Raw genomic sequence first — 24225 nt, 5'->3', positions numbered from 1 at the left:
TTCTTGCTTGCCTTTAGTTTAAGTCTCGTCCCCCAAGCCCTCCCCACCGCCATCTCTTTTAATTTCCTCCTTCTTTCCAAGTCTATGTTTTGCAGAGGAGCATGTGTTTCTGTGTTGTTTCAACAGACATGTGTGCACATAATGGTAAGCAAAAGTTCTTGGCTTAACAAATCGTATCGTGCATGCAACTTAATCGGTCCTGCTTCACTCCTCTCCTGGCATGAGCAAGTAAACAAACCATGAAGGGGACAGTTTAGTGTTGCATCTGAACCCAGGATCATTGTTTGTTTCATCCTAACAAGCCACCACCAGTAAACCAACAACAAACCATGGTTTAAGGTTGGCGAGCAATCGCTGTTTGTTAGGACAAAACTAACCTCAATGCTGGGTTTAGAGGCAATGCCAAACCATCCCCTTTGTGCTGTGTTTGAAGACTCTCACCAGGGGAGGAACGAGGTGGAAGCAATTGATTTGCATGCACTTTGTGCTTAGTATGATTTATTAAGCCAATAACCTCAGCTTTGTGTTATGCATGAATGTGACCAACCTCTCTCAAGCTGTAAGGAGGAAGCAGATATCATTCTGAGCAGTATAGATAGTTTTTGCAGTTAACGTCCCACCTTTGGAAGCACATGCCCATTTCTTCCTTACTCACGGTGATGGGCCACCTGTGTGATCCTGACACACTGGTTGTTTCTCCCTTTTGTTCTCCCTACATGCACAGTAGCACAGAGTAGCAGTAGAAGCCAGTCATGGCAGATTACAGCAACATCCCTCTCAACTTTACAATTCGAACGTAGAAGCAAAATTAGGCAAGTTAGCAAGTCCCTGTCTTTTGGGTTTCTGTGATATCTTACCCATCAAATCAATATTGACACACACATCAATTCATACTGCTGTTCAGTATCTATCTCCTAACTTGAACATGATTCAGGAGCAGGTATTCTGGAGCAAGTGCCCTTACCTGGGATAGAATGGTCCACAGAGCACTGCACAGCAGTTGGTGAAGATACTTTTATGGCTGTAGGGGTTGGCAAATTCAGAGCCTCTTTTATTTGACCATGCTCCTTTGAGCTACAATCCAAGAGAGAGACGGTTAGGGAAAGAAAGGGAGGCAGGAGATAATGAAAATCATGTGTTGGGATGCTCTATAAAATAATTTTGGAGTCATCTTGGAGTCATTCATATACGGTCTGGAGCAGATAGACTACATGAACAAGAATCAGTAAATCACAGAAGTGCCAGCACACTTCAGCAATGAAGGAATTTCTGAAGAAAACAACTGTCCACAGAATGCAAAGTGACTGAACTTGCAGCTGCCTTTAGTTAACATGATTAGGTAATTTCTATGATCTATCTGCATTAGGAGCAAGGAAGATGTGGCCCTCCAGATATTGTTGAACTCTCATCAGCCCCAGACAGCATGGTCAAGGGGTCCAGTTGGAGTCTAGCAACATCTGGATGACCACAGGTTCCGCAACACTCTTCTACAGGAAGGCTGGAAGCAACTGGCACTCCTCAGATGTTGTTGCTACTCCCACCAGGCTAAGCTAATTTCACATGCAATGTCGTTTTCTTAAAGCTAGGTCCACCCACCCATTAGCAGACATCACCAGGGGTTTAATCCTGCACTGGCTGTGCTATCCTATTCCCAGCAGGCAGCAGGACTTAATCCCCGCTCAACATCTGAGTGGGGATTAAAGTCTGTGCAAAAACACCCTTTGAAATAGCCTGTGCCCCCATTTGAGCTTCTGGAGGATCAAATCGGAAAACTGTGGCTGTCTTAAAGCCTTTGGTAAGTCTCCCTCCTGCTTTAAGTTCTTCATCTTGGAGCCTTAGAAAGGGAAGCACGAGGAGACTGGCAAAAAGCTTTGTGAGTCTCCTCCTGCTCCCCTTTTAATCCTCTGAGATTGGGGAGTTAAAGGCAGAAGGAAGAAGACTAGCAGAACCCTTTACAAATCTCCCTCTTTTAAGAGTCTGAGATAGGGGCTTAGAAGAGAAGAACACAAGTTTTGCAAAGCACCCAGGGATTTTGACAGATGGGTGGCCCCACCAAGTGCTCAGTCATATGACTTCCTATGACTGACAGATGGGTGGGGAAATTTGGACCTTGGGAGCCAAAATGGTTGCATGGGTGATTCAAGTGAAAATTTACAAATTTAAAGATATCAAGTTCAAAGCACACACCATTTATTTGTGAATGTTCCATCACAAACAACTGTATATTTTAATGCTAACAAATCTTCTCACACTAATCCAAAGGATGGGACTTTCAACTGTTTGGTTAGAGGGAAGCAAAGAAGGGGTTTCATGCAAACACTACTCCCTCTCTTGACAAGTTAGTGGCTGAATCTTAAACTTTTTAAGAGGGCTCAAAATGCACAACACAGCAATTGTTTAGTACATCAACTGAAATCATGTGTGTGTGTGTCATCTATACAATACATTTTCTGCTGAAAGTCTCCTACAATCCTTTGACTTTTGCACAATTTATAACCATTCAGTGGAGAGCACCATCTGCATTTTTGTACCATCTTAATGTTCTATTATGAAAGTTGGTACATACAGTGGTACCTCGGGTTAAGTACTTAATTCGTTCCAGAGGTCCATTCTTAACCTGAAACTGTTCTTAACCTGAAGACCACTTTAGCTAATGGGGCCTCCTGCTGACGCCGCGCTGCCGGAGCACGATTTCTGTTCTCATCCTGAAGCAAAGTTCTTAACTCGAGGTACTATTTCTGGGTTAGCAGAGTCTGTAACCTGAAGCGTATGTAACCCGAGGTACCACTGTACTGACAAGCACATAAATCACACAATGACACTTTGCTATCATAGAGAGCCCTGGTGCTGCATTGTTGCATCATTACCTCTCCACCTTCTTAGATATGCTGGAGATCTAAGAGGCCTTACTCTGTATTCTCCCCATTTACATATATGAAATCTATTGAGGTGCAGAGCAGAGAGTTCCACAATAGAGGAGTGCATGACAATGATTTGTTCCCCATATGTTGATTAAAGTCTTACATAATATAGAATTTTATTGTTCTCTTGCAAGCCAGTCTGAACACTTTAAATATAAGAGCAACTAACAAATTCAAATATAAAATAAAAGTCTTTAGAAGCATAAAGGGCTGCTTTGCTCTTATCCCCAGTCATGAATTAGGACTATAACATATCTCATCAAATAAGAAGTTAGTATAATCAATTAAAAAGTTGTCCTGATGAAATCAGATGGATTTTGTATGAGAATCTGACAGAAATAGTGGATAGCAAGCACCACTTGATTATGGAATTGGTTTAAAACCCTAATAAGGAGTGATTGGGCTTCTATTTGATGAACGGAGATGGAAAAAATATATACTCACATCTTCATTGGTTGTCAAGTTGGAGGCAACTAAGTAAGTATGAAACCCTGAGAGGCCAAAAATAGACCATACTGAGAAAAAACAGACCACCAATTCCAACACAGTGAGTGAAGAGTCAAGGAAGGAACATCAGTATGTGATTGTGGAGAACCCACTCACCCCAAATAGCCCTAGACAAGCATCTTTTCCTTTAGTTTACCACCCCTCAAACCACTTTCAGCATATTTCTGGAAGGTGGCATGAACAAAAAAACTGGTTGATAATTATCATAAGTAGTTCACTAAAACAAGAAACATACTTTACAAGAGGACCAGGATTCAGTTTCTGATATCTCTAGCTATTTATATGCAATATCAGATACCCAGCTTTTCAGTCCTTTAAAGGATTCAATGATTAGTTAAAGGTACTAGAAATTAGCAGGTTTTTAAAATTTAAAACCCATAAACAAGGAAATGAAACTAACAACAAATGGTGGCAACAAAGTAAAGCTGTACATCATACAGAACAGCCACACAGGCCAGGTTAAAATGAAGATGTAAAAGGTCTCCATTTGACACCAAAAAGAAATGAACATGGCACCAGGCAAGCTGCATCAAGGGAAGTCTGATCACATCACAGGGCTGTATATTATTTCTGCTTTGGGCCACTGAGAATTTGTTTTTCAGATTGGGCACGATTGAAAACACGGGGCTACGTAGTCAAATTTTTACAAAATGAAGCCATTCTTTGTATCAGTCCTAGCTGTTAGGCAGAATTATGTGGACAATTCTGCAAAAAGAAAAAAAGAGATGATTAACAAAGATCGAGCCCCAAAGCAAAAGTTTTATTTGCCTGCTAGAAGAAGATTCCCTGTGTGAGTGATCATGAGAGTTTGGCTGTTTCTTGCTTTACCCACTCAGAAAACACATTGAAGGACATTTTAGATTTTAGAATCTGTTATGCTAAACTGGCTCTTTCTTTGTCCCCAACAAAAAAAGGAGGGGAGGGGGGAAGGAAGGCCGATAGTGAAAGGATATCTTGCTGGTGTTGCTTTCAAAACAGTGAGAAAATCACTTCCCTGGGAGCCTGCAAAGCAAAGCAAAAAGAGGAATGAGTTGAACGAAGCCATTTTATATTTCAAGCATGCAAGAGGTCACGTGACACTGACAGCATACAGAACCCTTCTGGAAGCCCAGGTTCTCAGGAAGACTGAAGCAGTGAGGCAAGTTTTGGGCTATCCTGGATAGGTTTGCCTAAATTTAGCACGATAATGCACGTATGTAAAATGTTGTGTTCTACCAGCTTTTAAATAACACTTTACAGTTGGCTTGGTGTTGTAAATTCTCCCTCCATCCAAAGAGATTGGTGGCATGGTGCATTGAAAAGCATCCTGGCTTGGAAATGTGCTCACCCAGACACCTACAGGGACAGCTGAAGAGCTTCTGGTTCAGAAAGTACTTTATTAAAACTGTACTTACGCAGGGCAAGATGGGTAATGACACAAGCGAAGATGAAGGCTGTCAGGAAGGAGAGGGAGAGGATGAAGGCATAGAAGTATCGATAATTTCGCTTCCCTACGCAGTTGCCCACCCAGGGACAGTGGTGATCAAACCGTTCTGTGGGGGGAAGGCAACAAGATGATAATATTAGGGTGGTTTACATACCACACACCCAAGGAAAACAAAAGCAAAAGAAGCATAGCAGCACCATGAATTTGTCTAATTCCCTTTTAAGTTGGTGGCCATCGCTACATCCTATGGTAGTTAATTCCATTAATTCCACTTTATATTGTGTACTATATTCTTTTTTGTCTGTCCTGAATCTTCCATCATTCAGCTTTATTGGATGTCCCACTAGGTCTAGTATTTTGAGGGAGGGAGAAGATGGGAACTCACTCCTGTACTCATTCTCTACGCTATGCATAATTTTAAACATTTCTATCTTGTGCCCCCAAAGTTGACATTTTTTCTAACCTAAAAAGTTGTAAGCATTCCTCTCTGGGCAGTTGCTCCAGTTCCTTGATTATTTTGGTTGCCTCTTTCTGCTTCCTTTTTTAACTCTAGAACATCCTTTTTTAGGTGTGGCATCCAGAACTGTACAAAGCATTCCAAGTGGAGTCACACAATAGATTTGTATAGTAGCATTATTATATTGGCAGCTTTATTTTCAGCATTTCAAGTATATTTCAAGTAAAATGCACTGCAAAAAAATAATAATACTGGAGGCCACTCTTAGGACCATGTCCTCTTCTAACATATACATAGTGAGAATAATAACTTGATTTTTAAAAAAAGAAAAAAGGAGAGGGCTGTGGCCATTTTAAGTCACTTTGTCTGAAATCAATGGATGCTTCTGATTGTATCACACATAACCTTGTTGAGGGCTGACCTTTCGGGGGACATTCAGGTGTTGGCTTGGTTGTGGAAAAGCCAACTCCAAGTCTTCCTTTAGCCATTGTGCCCACTGCGTGGATCTATCCTGTTATAAATTATATTCCTTGTCCTGCAGCACTACCACATCTATATGCATTTAAAGACTCCCAAAGCAAGGATTTGTGGCCTTACTTGTACAAAAACAAGTACACTAGTCATGTTGTAATATCTGGTCCCTGATCCTATATTCCTCACCCTCCTCTCTCTTACACACACAAAGAATACTGTTTATTTTGTATTTTTATGCTGCAAACTGCCTTGAGATCTTTGGATGAATATAAAACATATGTCTTACTGAAAAGCCTTTGAATGGCTGCTGGCCATAGCCTGCCCAGAACATGGTTGTTCTGTGCTGCCCAGCAACTCAACCTAACATTACACTTCCTTCGAGTTGGTTCTTGTAATTGCTCTCTATAACCTACATGACTATACATGTACTTGGCTGAGGAAGGAAATCTGTTTTCAGACTGGATTCTTGAAGGTATACTCATCAGACTGCCTTAGCATATATAGAAAGAGAACGGGAGAAAGAAACTGCGCAATTCAAGCATCCAGCAATCCATTTCATGACTGATTGTCTCCCAGAGACCTCCCCCTCCCCTGAAGCACTATACATCCTGGCAAGAGTTAACAATGTGGGCGTATCCACAGCTTTTGTTCATGTCTTGATATGCCCTTTAATGTTTATTACAATCCACTGCTAAAGGAAAAATTCACCATTACAAACAGCCCAGGAATGGAAGGCATTTAGGGCTGAATTTTCTTTAAAGCAGAAATATTTTTGCAACTTGCCTGTCCCTTGAATTTTCAGCAAGGTTACATTGCGCTCAATATTGTTGTGTCACCTCTCCATAACTACTTCAACAGATCCTAGCATGTCTAAGAACTTGGCAATCTTTCCCAGGAATATACATCTCCCCTTCTCCAAGAGGATGCTCCCCAAATCAGTGCAATGTGCCAGTTTAAATCCTATATCAAGGAAACCAATGTTTTGCTTTCAAAATGCATGTATTTTTGTGTATGTGTGTGTTCAGTGAGGGGAGTACTGTCTAGTCACTGCAATTTACATAAAAAAGAACATCATACACCTTAGAAATTCTACAAGTATTGTGTTTCATGTATTCTTCCTCCAAGACACTAGAGAAATGGCTTGGTTAATCTGTTGCATGTACACAAGAGAGAATCCTGGAGCAATTTAGAACAAGAGATTATTGTTCTTCCAAGACTGAGGCTTTCACGTTTGAAGTCTGGCATTGGGGGGACGGTTACTGAAGCAGCAAAAACAGGAAAATGGAGATGGGAGTACAATAAAAATTGGGGTGGGGAGGCGCAACAGTCAATGAAGCCTATCCGATCTGTTAAGCACAATGAAGCCCATCAACCAGCCAATGGAAGTCCTGACCAGCCCTCTCTTCACTCTGCAAATAGACAATACTTCTCTTCGTATGCCTACCCAGACTCAAATATCATCATTTGGGGCATAGCTGAGATTGATTATGGAAGAGGAGACACACTGCCTCAAATTCACACATTTCTGGCCTTCAGTGAAGCAGGAAGATTAGGTAAGAACTGCAACCCTGACAGCCTGTAAGGCAACTCTTTCTGAACTTACCTACACAGTTGTCACAGACACTGCAGTGGGAGGTCCTGGGAGGACGGAACATTTTGCAAGTATAGCAGTATTTCAACTTCACCATGTATTTATTTATAACAACTTCCATGGTGCGGGCAGGTGGGCGGTAGGTTGAAGTGCCCAGGCTGTCTGCAAAGGCAAAAACATCCACATATTACACTCATCCGAGAAGGGAACACAGGGATGGAGGGAATGTGACCATCTTCTCATTGAGTCCCCTGTCCAAAAGCAGAACTCGCAACTCACACACATGCCATCTGAACAATAAAACGCCACAGGTATGAAACAGAATCCATTTTTGCAGTGCATCTTTTGGAGGCTAATTTTTAAATATGCATTGTTCCTCATGTCTATACAATATTATAACTCATACAAAAAGTGTAGGATTCTGAACAAACAACCCATGTTCAGAACATACACCGTATTTTAAAATGAAAGTTTACTTGAATTAGATATTTAAGAAAAGCCAGAGTGGAAAATAGATGTGTGAATTACTGACCTCAAGACAGAAAGAATCAGACCTTTCTGATTCTCACATGTCTTTCTCTTTAGAAAGATAAACTGGCAGCCTGATCTTGTACAGGATTTCTCTTTGGATTCCTATATCCAGTCCTTATGCTCTATGGTGCTACAAGCCTGGCTACAACATTCAACAGAACAGGCCCCTGGCTACAGGTAAGAGGCTTTAGAATTGTGGAGATTTTTTTGCAGCTCTGTAGCAAGCAGGTGCTATATTATGGTCTACCACCAACCAAATTTTTGTGGGCCACCTAGTGTCTGCTGGTTGCTTGGATCCTTGCAAAGAATACTGGAATAGGTGGGCCAGCTATGGTCTGATCCAGCAAGAGCACATCTTATGTTCTTAAGCAGGCTTCCACATCTTTGCTTGCTCCACTAATGAGGGCAGCTAGACAGTCCCTACCCCAATGAGCATGATCAGCATCTATCCTAACTTCCAGGCTTTGAAACTACAGAGGTAGGCAGGGATTGTCCCAGCAACTCTACGACAATCCCTGGCTCCCTCTCCAATACCAAGGTTGGCAACAAGACTGGATTCTTTGGCAATTGTGTGCCTAAGGTGCCTAAAGCACTTCAGTCATACAGAGCCAAGGGGGCAAGATCCTGCCTGCTTCCTTGCTTCAGAGCTGGAAAGGGAGGTAGGAGGTTTCCTTGGCTGCTACTCGGCAGATGAGCCCCTCTGCCAAACAGCAGCCAAAGGCAACACACTCTCTGCCAGAAAAGGAAGGGGGGTGGCTAATGCTTGATTAAGGTGCATTCCACACATGAAAAGAGTAAAAATACTGTGGACCACTGACAAGTCTGAATAGTAAGGATCACTTACAACAGATTAGTTGTGCCTTAAACTGTTAAGAAATTCTAAGTAGGTACTCTTGCTTTGTAAATTTTGCACACAGTGATGGCTTAAGATGACTCCAGCAAAAAGATGACAATTCGAGCATTTAAGACCTTCAGAGGACCTGATACAATCTGTGGGCATATCTTTGACATTCCTGCTTTAAGTGCTTTCTTTATAGAATTGCTGCTAGTCAAATCTATAATCTGATCCACTGTGAAACATAAAATATGCCAACTTTCTACCTTATCTCCTTCATATCCAAACACTTCCAGCTAGCATCACACTATCAGGCTGAAGCTAAGTAAACGGGAGAAGCTACTGAACACAGCCTCCAGACATTTTTTCTGTAGTGCTATTGCACAATAATTCTTAGCATGGCAGAAGAGTTCATTTTATTTAGCTGGATTCTCAGTGGCATGCAGCTTCAGTAGTTAAATCTGTATTCAGAAAATACAGTTAACATAGAACATAAAATCACAGCCAGAAGCAAATCCAGGCTACTTGGCTATAAACAACTGTACATTTAAAAATCATTTCATCAGCACACCTCCCCTGCAGATCTAAGGAATTGGGAAATAACATATGGAAGAAGTCATTTCCACAGCAACACATGCTTCAGACCACTTACAGCAGTAAAGGTGAATGCCATGCTTTGAACTGAACTCAGAAGCAAATGGGAAAGCATTGCAGTTGGGACAAAATAGGAGTAATATGCATTTACATGTGAGTTAGACTCCAACCAGTATCACAACTCTAAAATGCATCTGGACAATTGACTTTTGTCCCATGTATTTGGTTCCTTACCCTTACAACTCTATTTCCTTCTCCACAACAGCTCCTCATTGTCATTTAAGTTACAGTTCCATATTGCTGGATAAATTGATTTGCAAATAACTGAATTACACTCAAAATGTAGTTCTTTAGATTTTAGTGGGCAAAATGAACAGGGATGACATTATAATACGCTTCTTTACCAGCTTTCATATAATAAAATCACAAAACGGTTTAAAATATACATTAAACCAATAAATAAAACCAGTTCTAAACAAGCCAATCAATGTCCATCAGACCTGTCAACAAACCTCCAAAAATGTATCTGAAGAATCAGTAAAGCCACGAGAACAGGTATTTGGCTCCTCAATCACAAAGCTTGGGCACAGGAAAAGACTGGTTTAAACTCACACTTCCAATTCCTAATAAATTGGGATCATATGGATTTCGAGTAAGCCATCCTTCCCCTCCTTTTACCAATCCAATGAATTTTAAGATGCAGCATTAAATGCACTTCTGGTGGGAGACTAGATGCTGAATAAAATAGTGACCTTACAATGTTTATATAAGTTATTACTCCATGAAAATTTACTCTAGTGTGCCTGCCCCCAAAAATCAGTCAGTTCTGGTGTAACCTCTCCTCTCCAACAACTTTGTAAGCTTCCCTACCTGGTCACCTACAAGTGAACAGCCAGAAACAAATTATGACAGACAGCTAGAAGCTGTTTTCCCTCTGTGCTCTGAATTAGAGAGAGAAAGATTGTTTAACTCACACAAGCTGCCCCTCAAACTGCTTCAGAGGAATGGAATGGCAAAAGGGCTGGGCAATATATCGTCCAAAACCGGTTTGAAGTTCACATTGTGATAATTGTTTCATAATATTTGAGCTGGCAATATATTGTGAATCACAATGTGTATAAGGGCTGGGCGATATCTGGTTTTCAACATCGTGACAACTCACCAGTTAAACATTGCAATAACTCACTAGCTAAACATCGCAATAACTCACCAGCTAAACACTGCAATGTTATCACCAGCTAAACCTCACAATATCACCAGCTAAACATTGCAAACTACCACAATGTCTGAAATAAGGATGGAACTATACAGAGGCAAACAGGACAATATCCTGGCAACTGCTACTAAGGGGTCTAAAATGGATAAATGACAGTATTATCAATCATCACACACTCGGTTTCATCAGTAGGCCAAAATGCATCCCAACAGGACTTTTGGTTTTGGGCTTGGCTACCAAATGGTGGTATTCAGGACAATCCAAAGTAGGGCAATGAGTCATTAGTGAATTCAAATAATCTGGGACTGCCAGCAGGCAGGAGGCAGAGGCTAGGAGGCAGAAGCAGCAGTGGCAGAAACAGCTTGCCATGACCGCAGTACGTGTCGGCAGTAGTAGCGACAACCTGCAAGGCCTTGCGGCGGCAGAATGAACAGTGGCAACTTGCGAGGCCTCACAGTGGCAACAGGAGCTGGGGGCAGTAGCGGTGGTGGCATAAGCAGTGGTGACCTGCGAGGCCTTGTAGCAGTGCTAAGAGTGATGGCAGTAGCGGCAGCACCCTGCGAAGACTCACAACAGCGATGGGAGGCAGTGGCAGTAGCAGTGACAGCCTGCAAGGACACACAGCAGTGACGGGAGGTGGCAGCTGTAGCAGCGGCGGCATGCGAAGCCTCAAGGCAGTGACAAAAGGTAGCTGCAATAATGACACCCTGCAAGGCCTCACGGCAGCAACGGAATATAGCTGCAGTAAAGGCGGTGGCCTGCAAGAGAGTGATGGCAGCAGCCTGTGAGGCCTTGCAGTGGCGATGGGAAGTGGCAGCAGTAACAGCATTAGCCTGTGAGGCCTCGCAGTGGTGACAGGATTTGGCAGCAGAAGCGGTGGTGGTCTGCGAGTTCTCGCAGCAGAAACCTGCTGGGGCTTGCAGCAGTCACAGGAGGTGACGGCAGGAGTGGCATCCTGCGAGGCCTTGCGTCAGTGACAGGAGATGGCAGCAATAGTAGTGGCAGCCTGCGAGGCCTCGCCGTGGTGGCAAGAAGTGGCGGTGGCCAGCAAGTCCTCCTGGCAGTAGTGGGAGTTGGTGGCAGAAGTTGTGGCAGCCTGCCTCAGCGAGGCCTTGCAGGCCACCTGTGCTTCTGCTACTATCTCCTGCCACCACTGCAAGACCTTGCAAGTCGCTGCTACTGCCACCGGCATGACAATGCCTTGCAGGCTGTCACCGCTTCTGCCACTGCTGCAAGGCCTTGCAGACCACCACTACTGCCGCCACCACAAGGCCTAACTGGCTGCCACTGCTTCTGCTGCTGCCGCCCACTGCCGTGCCGAGGCTTCACGGGCTGCTGATTATTGTGCCACTGCTGCCAGGCTCTTGCTGCTTCTGTGCCCTCTCTGTTAATAGTTCTGCTGCCATCAGACTGCTGCCTAGCAGCCTGCTTGCAGTCTCAGATTATCTGTATTCACTATAACTCATCACCGTACTTTGGATTGTCTGGAATACCACCATTTTGTAGCCAAGCCCAAAACCAAATGTCTCATTTGGATGCATTTTGGCTTGGCTGCTGCTAAAAGTGACCATGATGTGATTGATAATATCATCATTTATCAGTTTTAGACCTTTAAGTAGTAGCAGTTGCCAGGACATTGTCCTGTTCGCCTCTGTGTAGTTCCTTATTTCAGATATCATGATATATCGATGTATCATGATATTTAGCTGGTTATAAATTGCAATCTTGAAAATCAGTTATTGCCTAGCCCTAAACAGCAACAATAAATATCTGGCTCAGATGAGGAATTGGCAGAAATGATCTGACAGCTTATCACCACCAAGGCTAAAACACAGGATAAGTTCCAAGTTCAACACTCACTATGCCTGCATCAGAATTTGTTCCAAGCCACAGTGCAGAAATGAGAAGGCTGGTACAATATTTAAGCCAATAGCAAAGGTTGCAAGGTTTTTAGCTGGGGCAATCAGAATAAGATCCACTATTTGACTATTTATTCAAAATGCTAAAATGTATTTCATATAATTGACTTTTTATTTCTATTTTTTGTATACCATATTGTTGTTTTATTGTTATGGCTGATGCAAATAAAGATTCATTCATTCATATTTAAGCCAATAAATTCGCATCTCTTTTCCTGGTCACTTCATATTTATCTTTTTGACAATTTGGGCGATTTAAATATAATTTGTTGTAGGGACTGGTGTGTATCACTATACTAGTCTGCCCAGTTTGATATGAAGATGAGTTTACTGAATTAGTTAATGGTGGATTTCATCTACTATTTTGTACTAATGACATGTTTTTATTCTGTTTGCTGTTGTTATGGAATGTTTGCAGATGCCTTGAATGTCACTGGCAAAAAAGGAAGCATAGAGATCTTTTGGAAAATCTTGTTTGCTTTTGGAAAATCATTTTGCTCTTGGTAACTCTGGACTGACTGCTCAGTGAGCCACCATCACAACACATAAAGGATTGCATTTTTTATTAGTAGAAGTCACAACAAAAACAACCCAAGTTTTGCAGTAGGGTAGAGCAGATGTCCAACCGGTCGACCGCGATCGACAGGTAGATCCCTGGGAGATAGGTCCGCCCCCCCGCCCCCCTCTCTCTGTCGCTCCGTCAAGTCTAGTGGGCGGTTGTTAGCGCTAGACGCATTAATTAGCAGCCTATTAGGGATTTTTGGCATACTCTCTTTAAAAAAGCTCAGCAACTCTTCTCTCTCCCCTCCAAGAAAAGCTCAACAACTGTGGGCAATCCTTCCCTTCCACCCACCCACCCACCCCATGCACGCTCCTCCTCCATACAATGACAATGGGTAGATCACTGCCAATTTTTTTTATACTGGGAGTAGATTGCAGACTCTTGGGGGTTGGACATGCCTGGGGCAGAGGAAACAGAACTATGTTATCTGGCTGAGTCATCTGGGAAATTGGTCATGTGACCTATAAAGGGTTAGATCCAACAGGAAGCTAGAGACATCTGCAATTCCCTTATTTGAAACATTTTAGGACCCAGCTTCCTACTACAATGAATTCACACTCCTAGGTCCCCAGGCTTCATCTCTCTTGGAGATTTTGGAAAGGCAATGTCACATAGGACGGGCCTGCTGCTCACTGTCACCACGGTTTTTCCCTAGAAAAGGTTTAAGTCATTGGGTCCCTCCAGTGAAGATCTGGCAACTGCTTTGTCTCCCTTCATGATAGCCTCAGACTCAGGAAAATGCTCAAACGAGGATGTTGCATACCATGAGATCACGAGCAGAGCTTTAAAATTTTTCCAAGAATGTAGAAGAATGACAACTAGAACCTCACCTATCCATTTCTCCAGGTCTGCAGCTTCACTGGGGGTGGCTCTGGGCAGGATACCAGGATCTCTGAAACTGGTCTGCAGCAAACAGCTGATGACAAAGAGGAACAGGATGCCAGCAATGATGGGAATGGCCAAGGTCAGGTTACGAGCCAAGAAGGGACAGCTGAAAAAAAGAACAACACATTTTTGAAGTAGGGCCTCCATTCACCACACAAACACTACACTCGCGGACAGTTTCTTTTAGTTGGCCACTGGAGCCAACAGATCATAACTTCTTCAGATTCCACCTTGCAAAATTCTGTAGATCTTTTAGAAGAATATGATTAAGGACCGCTTTGCAAATAAGCTCACAAAAGTTACAAAAATTACTCATTGGCTAAGAAGCAAATTTGCCTGTGCATCCATGCTCGTTGTGGAGTTGGGACAGAGTGGATGAGGGACAGTTTGATCTAGTGCCCCTTCCCTTTACAGAGTTTCATATGCCTGCCTACATAAAACTCCTGGTCACCTATGCCTGCCAGGCAAATTGCTAAATGCAAGGCTGGATTAAGGGGCAGAGTGGACAGCAATAGCTATCTTATGAGGTAAGAATCATTGTATCAGTCATAGCTTATTCCTGGAGTAAATCCTTCCCTACTACACAGTCCTTTTAAAATGTGTTGTTGCTTTTTTGCTGGGGGGAGTTATTGGGTATGGAGCGGTATATAAATTCAATTTTTTAAAAATCTAGTTTTTCCTTAAATCCTGAAGAAAGCAAATCTACAAACTAGAGTTACTTTATTTTTCCCTCCTTTTTTCAACACATCTCCAATAAGTTCTTTCAAGTGTAAGCCTGATACAGTTTCTAAAGACTGTTTAGTCGCAGAGCTGATGCCCTCTTATCTTATTAACCTGCTGTGTATATATCCACTTTTATCATTGTTTTTTATATAATGGATACAGCTCCATTTTTAATGAACAAATAGTTGAATATCTTTTTAGATTTCTATCACAGAGATATTGTGAGGGAGGCCACAGTTATTATGTTTCACTGAAGCAGAACAGGGACTATGAGGTAAGTTACTTGTCAATGGCTACCCAGTGCCAGTGTGACTGCATGAGACTTGACAATGCCAATATTTGTCTGGCTCACACTGGTTCACAATTATTTGGTGTTGGAAAACACAGTGAATCCACTGGTTAGAACAAGCTTCACTGCCTCCAGCAATTTTGGATCACCTTGCTGAAGCACAGCTGTTTCCCCCTTGCTCTTTAACTCAAGGTGGACATGCCACCAGACCCTGTGCTTCCAGCATCCACTCTGAGCTATGCAGTTGTACCTTAGTTTCCGAACAGCTTAGTTCTCGAACATTTTGGCTCCCGAATGCCGCTAATCCAGAAGTGACTGTTCTGGTTTGCGAACTATTTTTGGAAGCCGAACATCCAAGAGGGCTTCCATGACTTCCTATTGGCTGCAGGAGCTTCCTGCAGCCAATCAGAAGCCGTGCTTTTGTTTCCAAGTGTTTTGAAAGTCGAATGGCCTTCCAGAACAGATTCTGTTCGACTTCCAAGGTACGACTGTACTCTGGTCCACGAAAGTGGGTGGCCAGATTACCGGAACTGTTGCGTCTGATGTTAACGAAGCCAGATCCAAACAATTTTTTAAATAAAAGAACAGTAACTCCATCTGAATCCAGAGGTGGCAATGACATTTGAATCCTTATTTAGGGTTTCAATATATGAGACCACAAGTATAGTCCAAGGAAATGTCGCCATATCTGGGAGAGGGGGAAATTAGCGAGGGAGAACCTGATCACGCTGGGCCTAGAGTTGTCAAGGGTAACCATGGCATTCTTTTTTAAAAGGAGAAGCAGGGTGGGTGGGAGCTTGATTTGAGAAGTGGGAGTGAGCTGTGTGTCATGAGGTAAATTAATACTATTTCTGTTCTGTTCTTTTCAGTAAAGAACAGATTTTCAAGGCCTGGGGTTGTTTGGCAGAAAGACAGCCACAAAGGCTGCAGAAGGTGCAGTGAATGAGCTGATACTAAGACTATGGCAGAAGCACAGTTTGTGACAGAGGCTTGTCAACTAACCACGGAAAAATGCCCTTGTCTGATCCTGTGTCTTTAAACGGCAGTTTGGTCTGTGAAAATCAACAGGTGAAATTTCACACAGCTTGGTGATCAATATTACCACTTCTTGGCATCTGCCATTCGAAGCATGGCTGCAGAGACCAGCTAAAAGCCCCACAACCCTGCTCAGTGGGGGGAAATTCAGCACAAGCCCTGCTTCCTCTGAAATGTTTATCACGAGCAGGATGCAACATATAACATATGTTTACTAATCCCTACTGATTTTAGTGGATCCCAAGCAGCTACTTAAGCTTATCAGCTACTTAAACAGGGCTGTTTCAAAGGCTAACTAGGATTGATTGATTGATTGATTGATTTTATATATCGCCCTTCATCAAAAGATCTCAGGGCAGTTCACAGAATAAAATACAAGATAAAACACAAGTAAAAAATCGAACCAAAACAACAAAACAATACCCCCCCTTTCCCACAGATACATTTAACAGGCTGTAGTATATTAATCAGCCAGTTTGAAGAGGAACGTTTTCCCCAAGTATCTAAAATGTATATACTGAAGGCGTCAAACAAACCCCCCTGGGGAGAGTGTTCCACAAACAGGGAGCCACTACAGAAAAGGCCCATTCTCATGTTGCCACCCTCTGGACCTCAAACCGAGGAGGCATACAAAGAAGGGCTTCAGATGATGAACACAGAGTCCAGGACAGTTTATATAGGGAGAGGCGGTCCAGAAATGGATCATCTCAACAATAACGTATTTATATTTGCATGGATTCTGGAGTAACAGCCTTTGAACCCAGCACACTGGCTGAGGAAGAAGCACGCTTCCCCCTTCATCCCCACCCCTACTACAGATAACCAAAAGCACAAGCCAATGGAAAACAGCACAAAACCCCCCTGCCAGCCAGCATCTTGTAGTCTGCCTTGCAGCCAAGGCAAAAGAAGCATGGATTTCGCTGAACAGTGGGCAGAAAGGGGAAGTGTACACAAGCGAAAGAATGGCAAAGGTCCCTTCTAGCTCCAGCCCTCCAATCTGCAAAACTACATGGCTATGAGTAGAGGAGAGAGCCCCTAGTTATTCCAAGGCACTATTTCACTTTTCAAAATCACATCAACTTTTGATCTAGCAGGGGAGGGGGAGAGAAAATTCCAGAGAGGAAGCTTGTCAACTTAAGGAACAGCATTAATATGTCTTCTGAAGCAAAGTCAGCTTCTGAGAATATAAAGTCAAAGCTGAAGGTGGTTAAGGTTTTCTGTGACTGAAAACAACTGGATGTAGATTTACAGGCAGCTAGGGTACTGCGGCTGGTCTCTGTTTATGTTTAGGTAGTTGACATGTGTGGTGTGGTACAGGATGGCATGGGGCTAGTGCTACTGCATATAATGAGGGAATGCCACAATCACACCAGTACCAAGATCCATCCACAGTGCAGGTCACATGGGCTGGATAAACATATTAAACTGGCCCACAGTTTTGCAGTAGCGAAGACAAAGCTTACAACTCCACTCTCCTAATGGCTGGAACGGAATAACAGGGCCTAGCTGCTAAAACTCCCAAGATTAAATTTCTACCAAAGACAAGGAGAGGTGGACACGCAAGCAGAGGCTTTAGACAAAACCAGCACTCTGGGGAATGCACCGTTTACATAAGGAAAACACAGAACACCCCCGCCCACTGCAGAAGGACTTTACTATTATAAGCACTGATAATCATACGGACTCCCAACACATACAAAAAAGCTGCCCAAATACTTCCTGATACCTAGTCATGAGAGGATTAGAGGACTCTGATGCATCTCCCAAGTTCAGTTGTGAAGCCACACCAGATCAACACTAGTATCATCTGCTGCAGCTGTCCTTTGATTTCTCTTTTGTGCAACCAAGGGCAGAGGGACATGTCATAAGCCCTTCACATACATCCCTGAATCCTCCACTACTTTTCCTTCTCCACAGTGGTGCTAATCCCAGTGGTCCGAGAGGGTGTAAGTAACAAAAGATGCCGCCCCTTAAAGGGTTTTTTAACAGGGGAGCCAAATACCATTCTTGGCAAAACACCAGATACCACAACGTGAAGCTGGTACACAGTATGTCCCCCCACCCCACCCATTCCTGGCTAAAAGCCTCTAGTCAGTGTAAAGAGTCTAACAGAGATGTCTTAATTGCACGTTAGAAGGAGATTAAGAGTTGTTTCTCATGATATGGCAGACATGTATTTAAGCACTCACCTGTTAGTCATAGACAGCAAGGAACCGGATGCCAGCTCTCAAGCTGCCTACACACTTTGGTGGACATTTACAAGGTTGATATAGAAGCTGCTGGAGAATGCTTATGCATGGCAGCTGAATAGGCTGAATGGTCCCCACACTGCTGCCAAACAACTCTAGCAGAATGGGAGACAAGCCCTGCAGACCTGATACAAGCTAGCACACCCCAAATGGAGCAATGGAGACAGTTTCAAGCGGTCTCCATGTGGCAGCAGTATCTTGGAAAACTGCCTCAATTCTACGCATTAGCAGGTAAAGGTAAAGGACCCCTGGATAGTTAAGTCCAGTCAAAGGCTGTGGCACCCATCTTACTTTTCAGGCCGAGGGAGCCGGCATTTGTCCATGGGCAGCCTTTCGGGTCGTGGCCAGCAAGACTAAACCGCTACCGGTGCACGGAGGACCGTGATGAGTGCCAGAGCACATGGAAATGCCATTTACCTTTCCATCGCAGAAGTACCTAATTATCTACTTGAACTGGTATGGCATAAGCTGGTACAGAGCAATGGGAGCTCACTCCATCGCACAGATTCAAACTGCTGACCTTTCTATCATACTCATTAGCACAACACTGAACACACACATACACACCTGACTCACTTCCACCTGCCTTTGCAAGAGAGCTAACATGCCTTCAGAAGATCTTGTTTCCTCTCACACAAACACAGCCCACAAGTGGCTTAGAATATGAACACAAGTCAGACAGGGCTCAGTCAAACGTTCACTTGCATGAACATCTAACTTCATGTATGTAGCTCCTAGTGGCTCTTTGCATTCTCCCTACCCCATAGACAATTATGCACCTTACTCTGCAAGAAGACCACAATGAATCGTACCCTTTCTAATGATGTCTTGCATTTCCACCTAAGCTCTGGAGCAAATTTAAGAAGTGGCAGTCTCTCCTATGGTGTCATCTGAAGTTAACTTCTTGAATGTTTGTGCTATTCACTGAAAAACAACTTCTTAAATCATCCCAACCTCAGATCTTACTTTCAATGAGTCAAGTCAGCTTTCTTCACTCATGTTAGCCTAAAATAACCAATGGTGAAAAGATTCACTCAGGTCCATTCATGGGGCACTTGGAAGACAAAGTGGGGAAAGAGAAGCACCGCCCCCTTATTTTCCTATTAGAACAAATGTGCATGCACACATACAGGCTGAGTGAGATGAGAAGCCCAAAGTCTTGCACATTTATTTATTTTAATGATGTACATCTTGCCTTTAATCTTTGGTTATGATCCGTCGTAAAATGCCTTGGAGGATCCTAACAATTCAATACAAAACTGCTAACACCTTGGTGGCATGGGAGAGAGGGGGCTGAGAAAGATGGTGGAGGAAAGGGATGTCAATACCTCTCCCCAGTTTTCTGGTATTCCTAACACTGTGACTGTTCTTATTATGCTTTTTCTTACAATTAAAACATGCAATGCAGGTTGCCTTCACTAGGCAGTATTTTGATGTGCTTCTTGTGTGGGCTGTGGGCACCAAGCAAAGTTTCTCCATTTTCAGAGGAGAGCTATGCCAGCAGTAAGAATGTAAGAAGAGGCCAAGTGTTACTGGCTCAGCCTCTCTCCACAACACATTATTTTAAGGGCTTTTTATGGGCTACTGCTGCCAATGGGACTCCCACCAGTGGGAGAGAAAGTGAACTCTGCCAGATGTTTCCAGGATGATCTTGTATCAATTGCTTTCTCACACCTAACATATCTCACAATGTTGATGCAAGAATAAATTGGCGGGGTGGGGGGAAGCTACCCTAAGCCCTAAGAAATGTAATGGGGGGGGGATTTAGCGCTTATCCAAAAGCAGAAACTTTATTACAGCAGTGGCACTGGAATCACAAAATTCCCTCCCCTGTTGGGGTCAGAAGTAAGCACACCCTCCCTTTCAAAAGGAGTGTAAAAACCATGCCTACTTCACTGTGCCTTTTCAGTACAGTGGTACCTTGGGTTAAGTACTTAATTCATTCCGGAGGTCCGTTGTTAGCCTGAAACTGTTCTTAACCTGAAGCACCACTTTAGCTAATGGGGCCTCCTGCTGCTGCCACACCACTAGAGCACAATTTCTGTTCTCATCCTGAAACTAAGTTCTTAACCTGAGGTACTATTTCTGGGTTAGCAGAGTCTGTAACCTGAAGCATATGTAACCCGAGGTACCACTGTATTATCTTGTCTTATCAAGTAAAGCTTTGGCACGGTGCCTTCACACAAAACACAGTACTGCAGCACCTAACAAATATACTGGGGCATACTGGTTTACTGCTCAGAAAACGCCATCAAAAAGTGGCTCCTAAATCTTACCTACATCTACACAGACAGTTATATATGTTAAGCTTCTATGGACTAGATACTAGCCTGGCGAAGTGGGGCTCTAGTCCGCAATCCTATGCACCCCTAAAGTGGGCGGAAACACCCACTGAACACAGCGGGACTTTCTAGAGGAAAAGGTTTGATTCCACGCCGCACCTGGCCAGCCTTTCAGTCGCCACAAGGCGCAAACAGGTTACACCCTCTAGCAATTAGCTTAACCTTAAGCTCGGTTGCTGCCGACGGCAATAACGAAAAAGGTTGACTATGTGGAAACACTCTGCGACCCCTTTGGGAGAAGGGGTTGGAAAGCGAGGTCACGGTTTTGCAAGGAAGTAAATAAATGTCAAAAAGCAGGAGAGGCGTTGGGTGTCGTTCCCCCCCCCCCCCCAGCCTGGGCTCCTTCACTCACGGACTCACTCGAAGGCGAAGAAGAGGCCGCTGGTGACCACGATGAGGCCGAGCGTGAGGAGAAAGACGCCGCTGTGCCGGGCTAGCATGAGGCGGCCTCCGCAGTAGAAGCGGTTGCGCCCGGGGAAGACCTCCCACTTGCGGCGGCGCCCGTGCGCCGGGGTGGCGGCGGCGGCGGCTGCCGCCACGGAAGAGGCTGCCGGCGCCGGAGGCTCCGAGGAAGGAGGAGCGGCCGGGGTGCCCGGCGGGATCTGCCGGTACTCGCATTCCTTCATGGTGATGGCGCCGGCCGGCCTCCCCCGTCCAGACCCCACCGAGCGGCGGCGGCAGCGGCGGCCTCTGGCACAGCCAGGACCGCCCGGCAGGCAGGCAGGCAGGGAGAGACCCGCTAGGCAGATCCGTCGCCCCGCCCTCAGCGGCAGCGGCGGAGGGAGAATGAGCCGGCCGGCGGGCGGGCACCGGCACACCCCCGCTGGCCGCCGAGGCCTCCCACCGCAGCGCCCCCCTCGAGCTCGCCGGCCTGGAGTCCGCGCTGCAGCCGCCGGCCTTGCCTGAGCAGCTCCCGCCGCCTTCCCTCAGGAGGGGGGGAAAGAAGCGCGCGCCACGGCCCGCCGCCGCGCAGGCAGCTCCCTCCGCTTCTTCACTCCGCCCCGCTCGCCTCCCCTCACCCACCGCGCTGCTCTATACTGAAAACTCCTTTGTCTGCAAGTAAAAGGCCTGTCGGGCCTTCGGCTTCCGAGGGTTCAAGGCTTTTCCCGCTCTCTTTAAATTGAATTCCGCGGGAAGTGACTCTGACCGCGGGGCAGAGTGCCGGCGGCGTCCTTTTGTAAAGATACAAGGCTGGTCTGTTGTTGTTGCTACTACACATCAGTATCCCTTAAATGCTGTTTCCCGCAAGGAACAATCAAGGTCCTTTTGAGCATCTCACAAGCAGGGCATGAAAGCACTGTAACCGGTTTTCTCTGATCGCTGTATGTTCCCAAGAGCATCTGGTACTCGACTCTCTGAAGGTGGAGGTTCCATTAACTATCATATATAATTCCCCCTACTTCTAAAGATATGGAGAAAAGACCCATTTCAATGGGTCTTCTCTGAGTAAAACTTAGTTAAATGCTACCCTTTATTCCCACACAAGGGAAGCTATATATGTATGTCAGAAAGGTTTATTGTTTATCATGCACTGTTTTAAACATTTTAAGCTTACAGAACTTCTTGCCTATTTACTTAGGTAAACATGTATTGTTTGTCAACAGAATTATGTACCATCCCTTCAAAGCAATATGTTCCCATGAATGAAAATTATGCTGCATCCTGTACAGAAGTCACAATGTATATAAGACAAATAAGGTTTGCTGCACTAGTGAAACAAATATGTGGTTGGAAAAGGGGGGGGAAAGGTTTTTGTCTCCTGTGCAGTGACGCACCATCTGCATCTGTGTTGTATTCAGCTGGTAGGTTGCACTTTACATGCTGAATGGGCTACAATATCAAATGGTAATCATACCTGGCTTCCCCTGGCAAAACGCTCTTCATTGTGATGGGTGAGCAGAGGACAGGTTTGAACCCTGCATGCAGCCTTGTCTGAGAGGGACTGCAGTGTGTTTGCTGTGTGTGCAAACACCACTATGGGATCCCTGTCGAGTCCAGCCACCCCAGTTTACAAACCCATTACAAGTGTTACCACAAAGTATACCACTTAAGTTTTTTCCATAGGCATGAATGGCAACCATTCGCTTACATCAGGTGTAGCCAGGATGGTGTCCTCCAGATATGTTGGACTTCAGCTCCCATCATCCCTAACCACTGGCCATGCTGGCTAGGCTGGAAGGACTCTAACATCTTTGCTACCTCTGACATAGATGGTGAAAAGCAATTACACTCCAGGGCACCATGGGGAGCTTAACCTGCTCCTTGTCCCTCCTAATCCAAACCTTTGAAAATCAAGCATATTCCTATCTGCATGTCTTAGCTCCATCTCAGGTTCTGTTTCTTGGTCACACCAGAGTGTTGTTATCCAGTGTTTTATATACATTAGACAAAGTGCATATTTTTTTAAAAAAGTTTCGTGAAAGCTGTTATGTGCATGCATAAATAGCAGTCTTGTGCCCAATCTATCCCCAACAGCAGCTCATTTTCATGTATACTGAAATTATTTTTTATTAAAATATTTATACCTCATATTTCTATGGAATAATTGCTACAAGTTACTACAAAACTTAAAATGTAAGATAATAATAATAATTTTTTATAAAGTCAAAGAAACAACAGAAAAAGTAACCTTTAAAAATATCATTCCTCAGATAGTCAACAAACCAATTATAAGCTTAGCAGGCCAAGTGCTCTCTGGAAAACAAAAGTTTCCACGAGATGGTGGGAAACCAGCAAGGGGTGAGCCAGATCACCCTCAAAATGTCTAGGTACTGCTCTCCTCTGCATCTACACCAAACACACCTAAGATACAGACAGGATGCAAAGGAGACACTCTCCATCAGATTTTTAAAAAAGTATTTTATTGATTTTGATATAAAATTGCAAAAATATGTAACAATGAAGAGACAGTTCATCATATAATGTTGCATAATATAATCAGGTTCAAAGTAGTATAGAGAATTCATTAGCTGATTTTTGTTTCTATTTTATCTGTCAGCCCAAATTACTTAGGTGTAGTTGACCATGTGTGGCTGGAGCTTTACAAACATTTTTGTCCTCGGTGGTCTGTGTAATGTACCATAAATCCTGAAATTTGTCCAACTCAGTTCCTTTTTGTAGCAACTTTAATCTGTGAGTTAGTTTTTCCATCAGTGCCAGATTCCAAACCTTGTGGTACCAACAAAAAAAGGTTAACGGCAGGGATTTCCAGTTCTTGGTGATCTCTCCAGTTGATCTTAATAAGTAGTTGAGCTCAAATGAGAGATGGCCCTTTGGAAACCCTGGTCCTAAGCTGCTTAGCACTCATAAATGGAGCAGTACTTTGAGTTGGGCCTAGAAAACAGACCAGCAGCTGGTGAAACCCTTGCAACATGGGACCAATGTGCTCTCAATAACTGGCTTAACTATTGTGTTTCAGACTGACTGAAGTTTATAAGCACTTCAAAGGCAGCCCCATGTAGAACATATTGCAGTAATCCAAATCTTGATGCAACTAAGGCATGTGCTACTGTGACTACATCTCTTCTCTTGAGGAACCTCCGCAGGCACAGCAGCCTAAGGTGTCCTACCCACAGCTGCTGCCTGGAAACCTAAGAATGAATCTAGGAGAACTCCAAAGCTGTGAACCTGAGTTTTTAAGGGAAGTGAACCGCCCTCCAAGACAGACTG

At 44.0% G+C, this 24225-nt stretch overlaps 1 protein-coding gene and 1 long non-coding RNA gene across 6 annotated transcripts in view; one reads left to right on the top strand and one right to left on the bottom strand.

Moving 5' to 3' along the window:
- Positions 1 to 23144, bottom strand: part of ZDHHC18 (zDHHC palmitoyltransferase 18) — a 33614-nt gene extending 10470 nt beyond the window's left edge. For 3 of the 5 annotated variants that reach the window (XM_083511994.1, XM_083511992.1, XM_083511995.1), the window contains exons 1-7: positions 20917 to 23144; positions 13864 to 14024; positions 7389 to 7538; positions 4823 to 4960; positions 4382 to 4430; positions 3366 to 3468; positions 965 to 1074 (exon numbers count right to left, since the gene is read on the bottom strand). In XM_083511994.1, coding sequence (XP_083368120.1) covers positions 965 to 1074; positions 3366 to 3468; positions 4382 to 4430; positions 4823 to 4960; positions 7389 to 7538; positions 13864 to 14024; positions 20917 to 21182 — 977 coding nt within the window. In that variant the 5' untranslated portion in view covers positions 21183 to 23144. Of the gene's footprint in view, positions 1 to 964; positions 1075 to 3365; positions 3469 to 4381; positions 4431 to 4822; positions 4961 to 7388; positions 7539 to 13863; positions 14025 to 20908 lie in introns of all 5 variants that reach the window. The other 2 variants (XM_083511993.1, XM_083511996.1) reach the window with 1 other exon arrangement.
- On the top strand, positions 8711 to 12953 carry LOC310710864. The gene is made up of 2 exons (XR_014528286.1): positions 8711 to 11721; positions 11760 to 12953. It is a non-coding gene; the product is annotated as an uncharacterized lncRNA (long non-coding RNA).
- Positions 23145 to 24225: the final 1081 nt, after the last annotated feature.

Source organism: Podarcis liolepis (genome assembly GCF_965112155.1).
Source record: "Podarcis liolepis genome assembly, chromosome: 7".
Taxonomy (NCBI): domain Eukaryota; kingdom Metazoa; phylum Chordata; class Lepidosauria; order Squamata; family Lacertidae; genus Podarcis; species Podarcis liolepis.
Note: the sequence above shows the minus strand (reverse complement) of the source record. Positions and strands in the feature narration are given on the sequence as shown.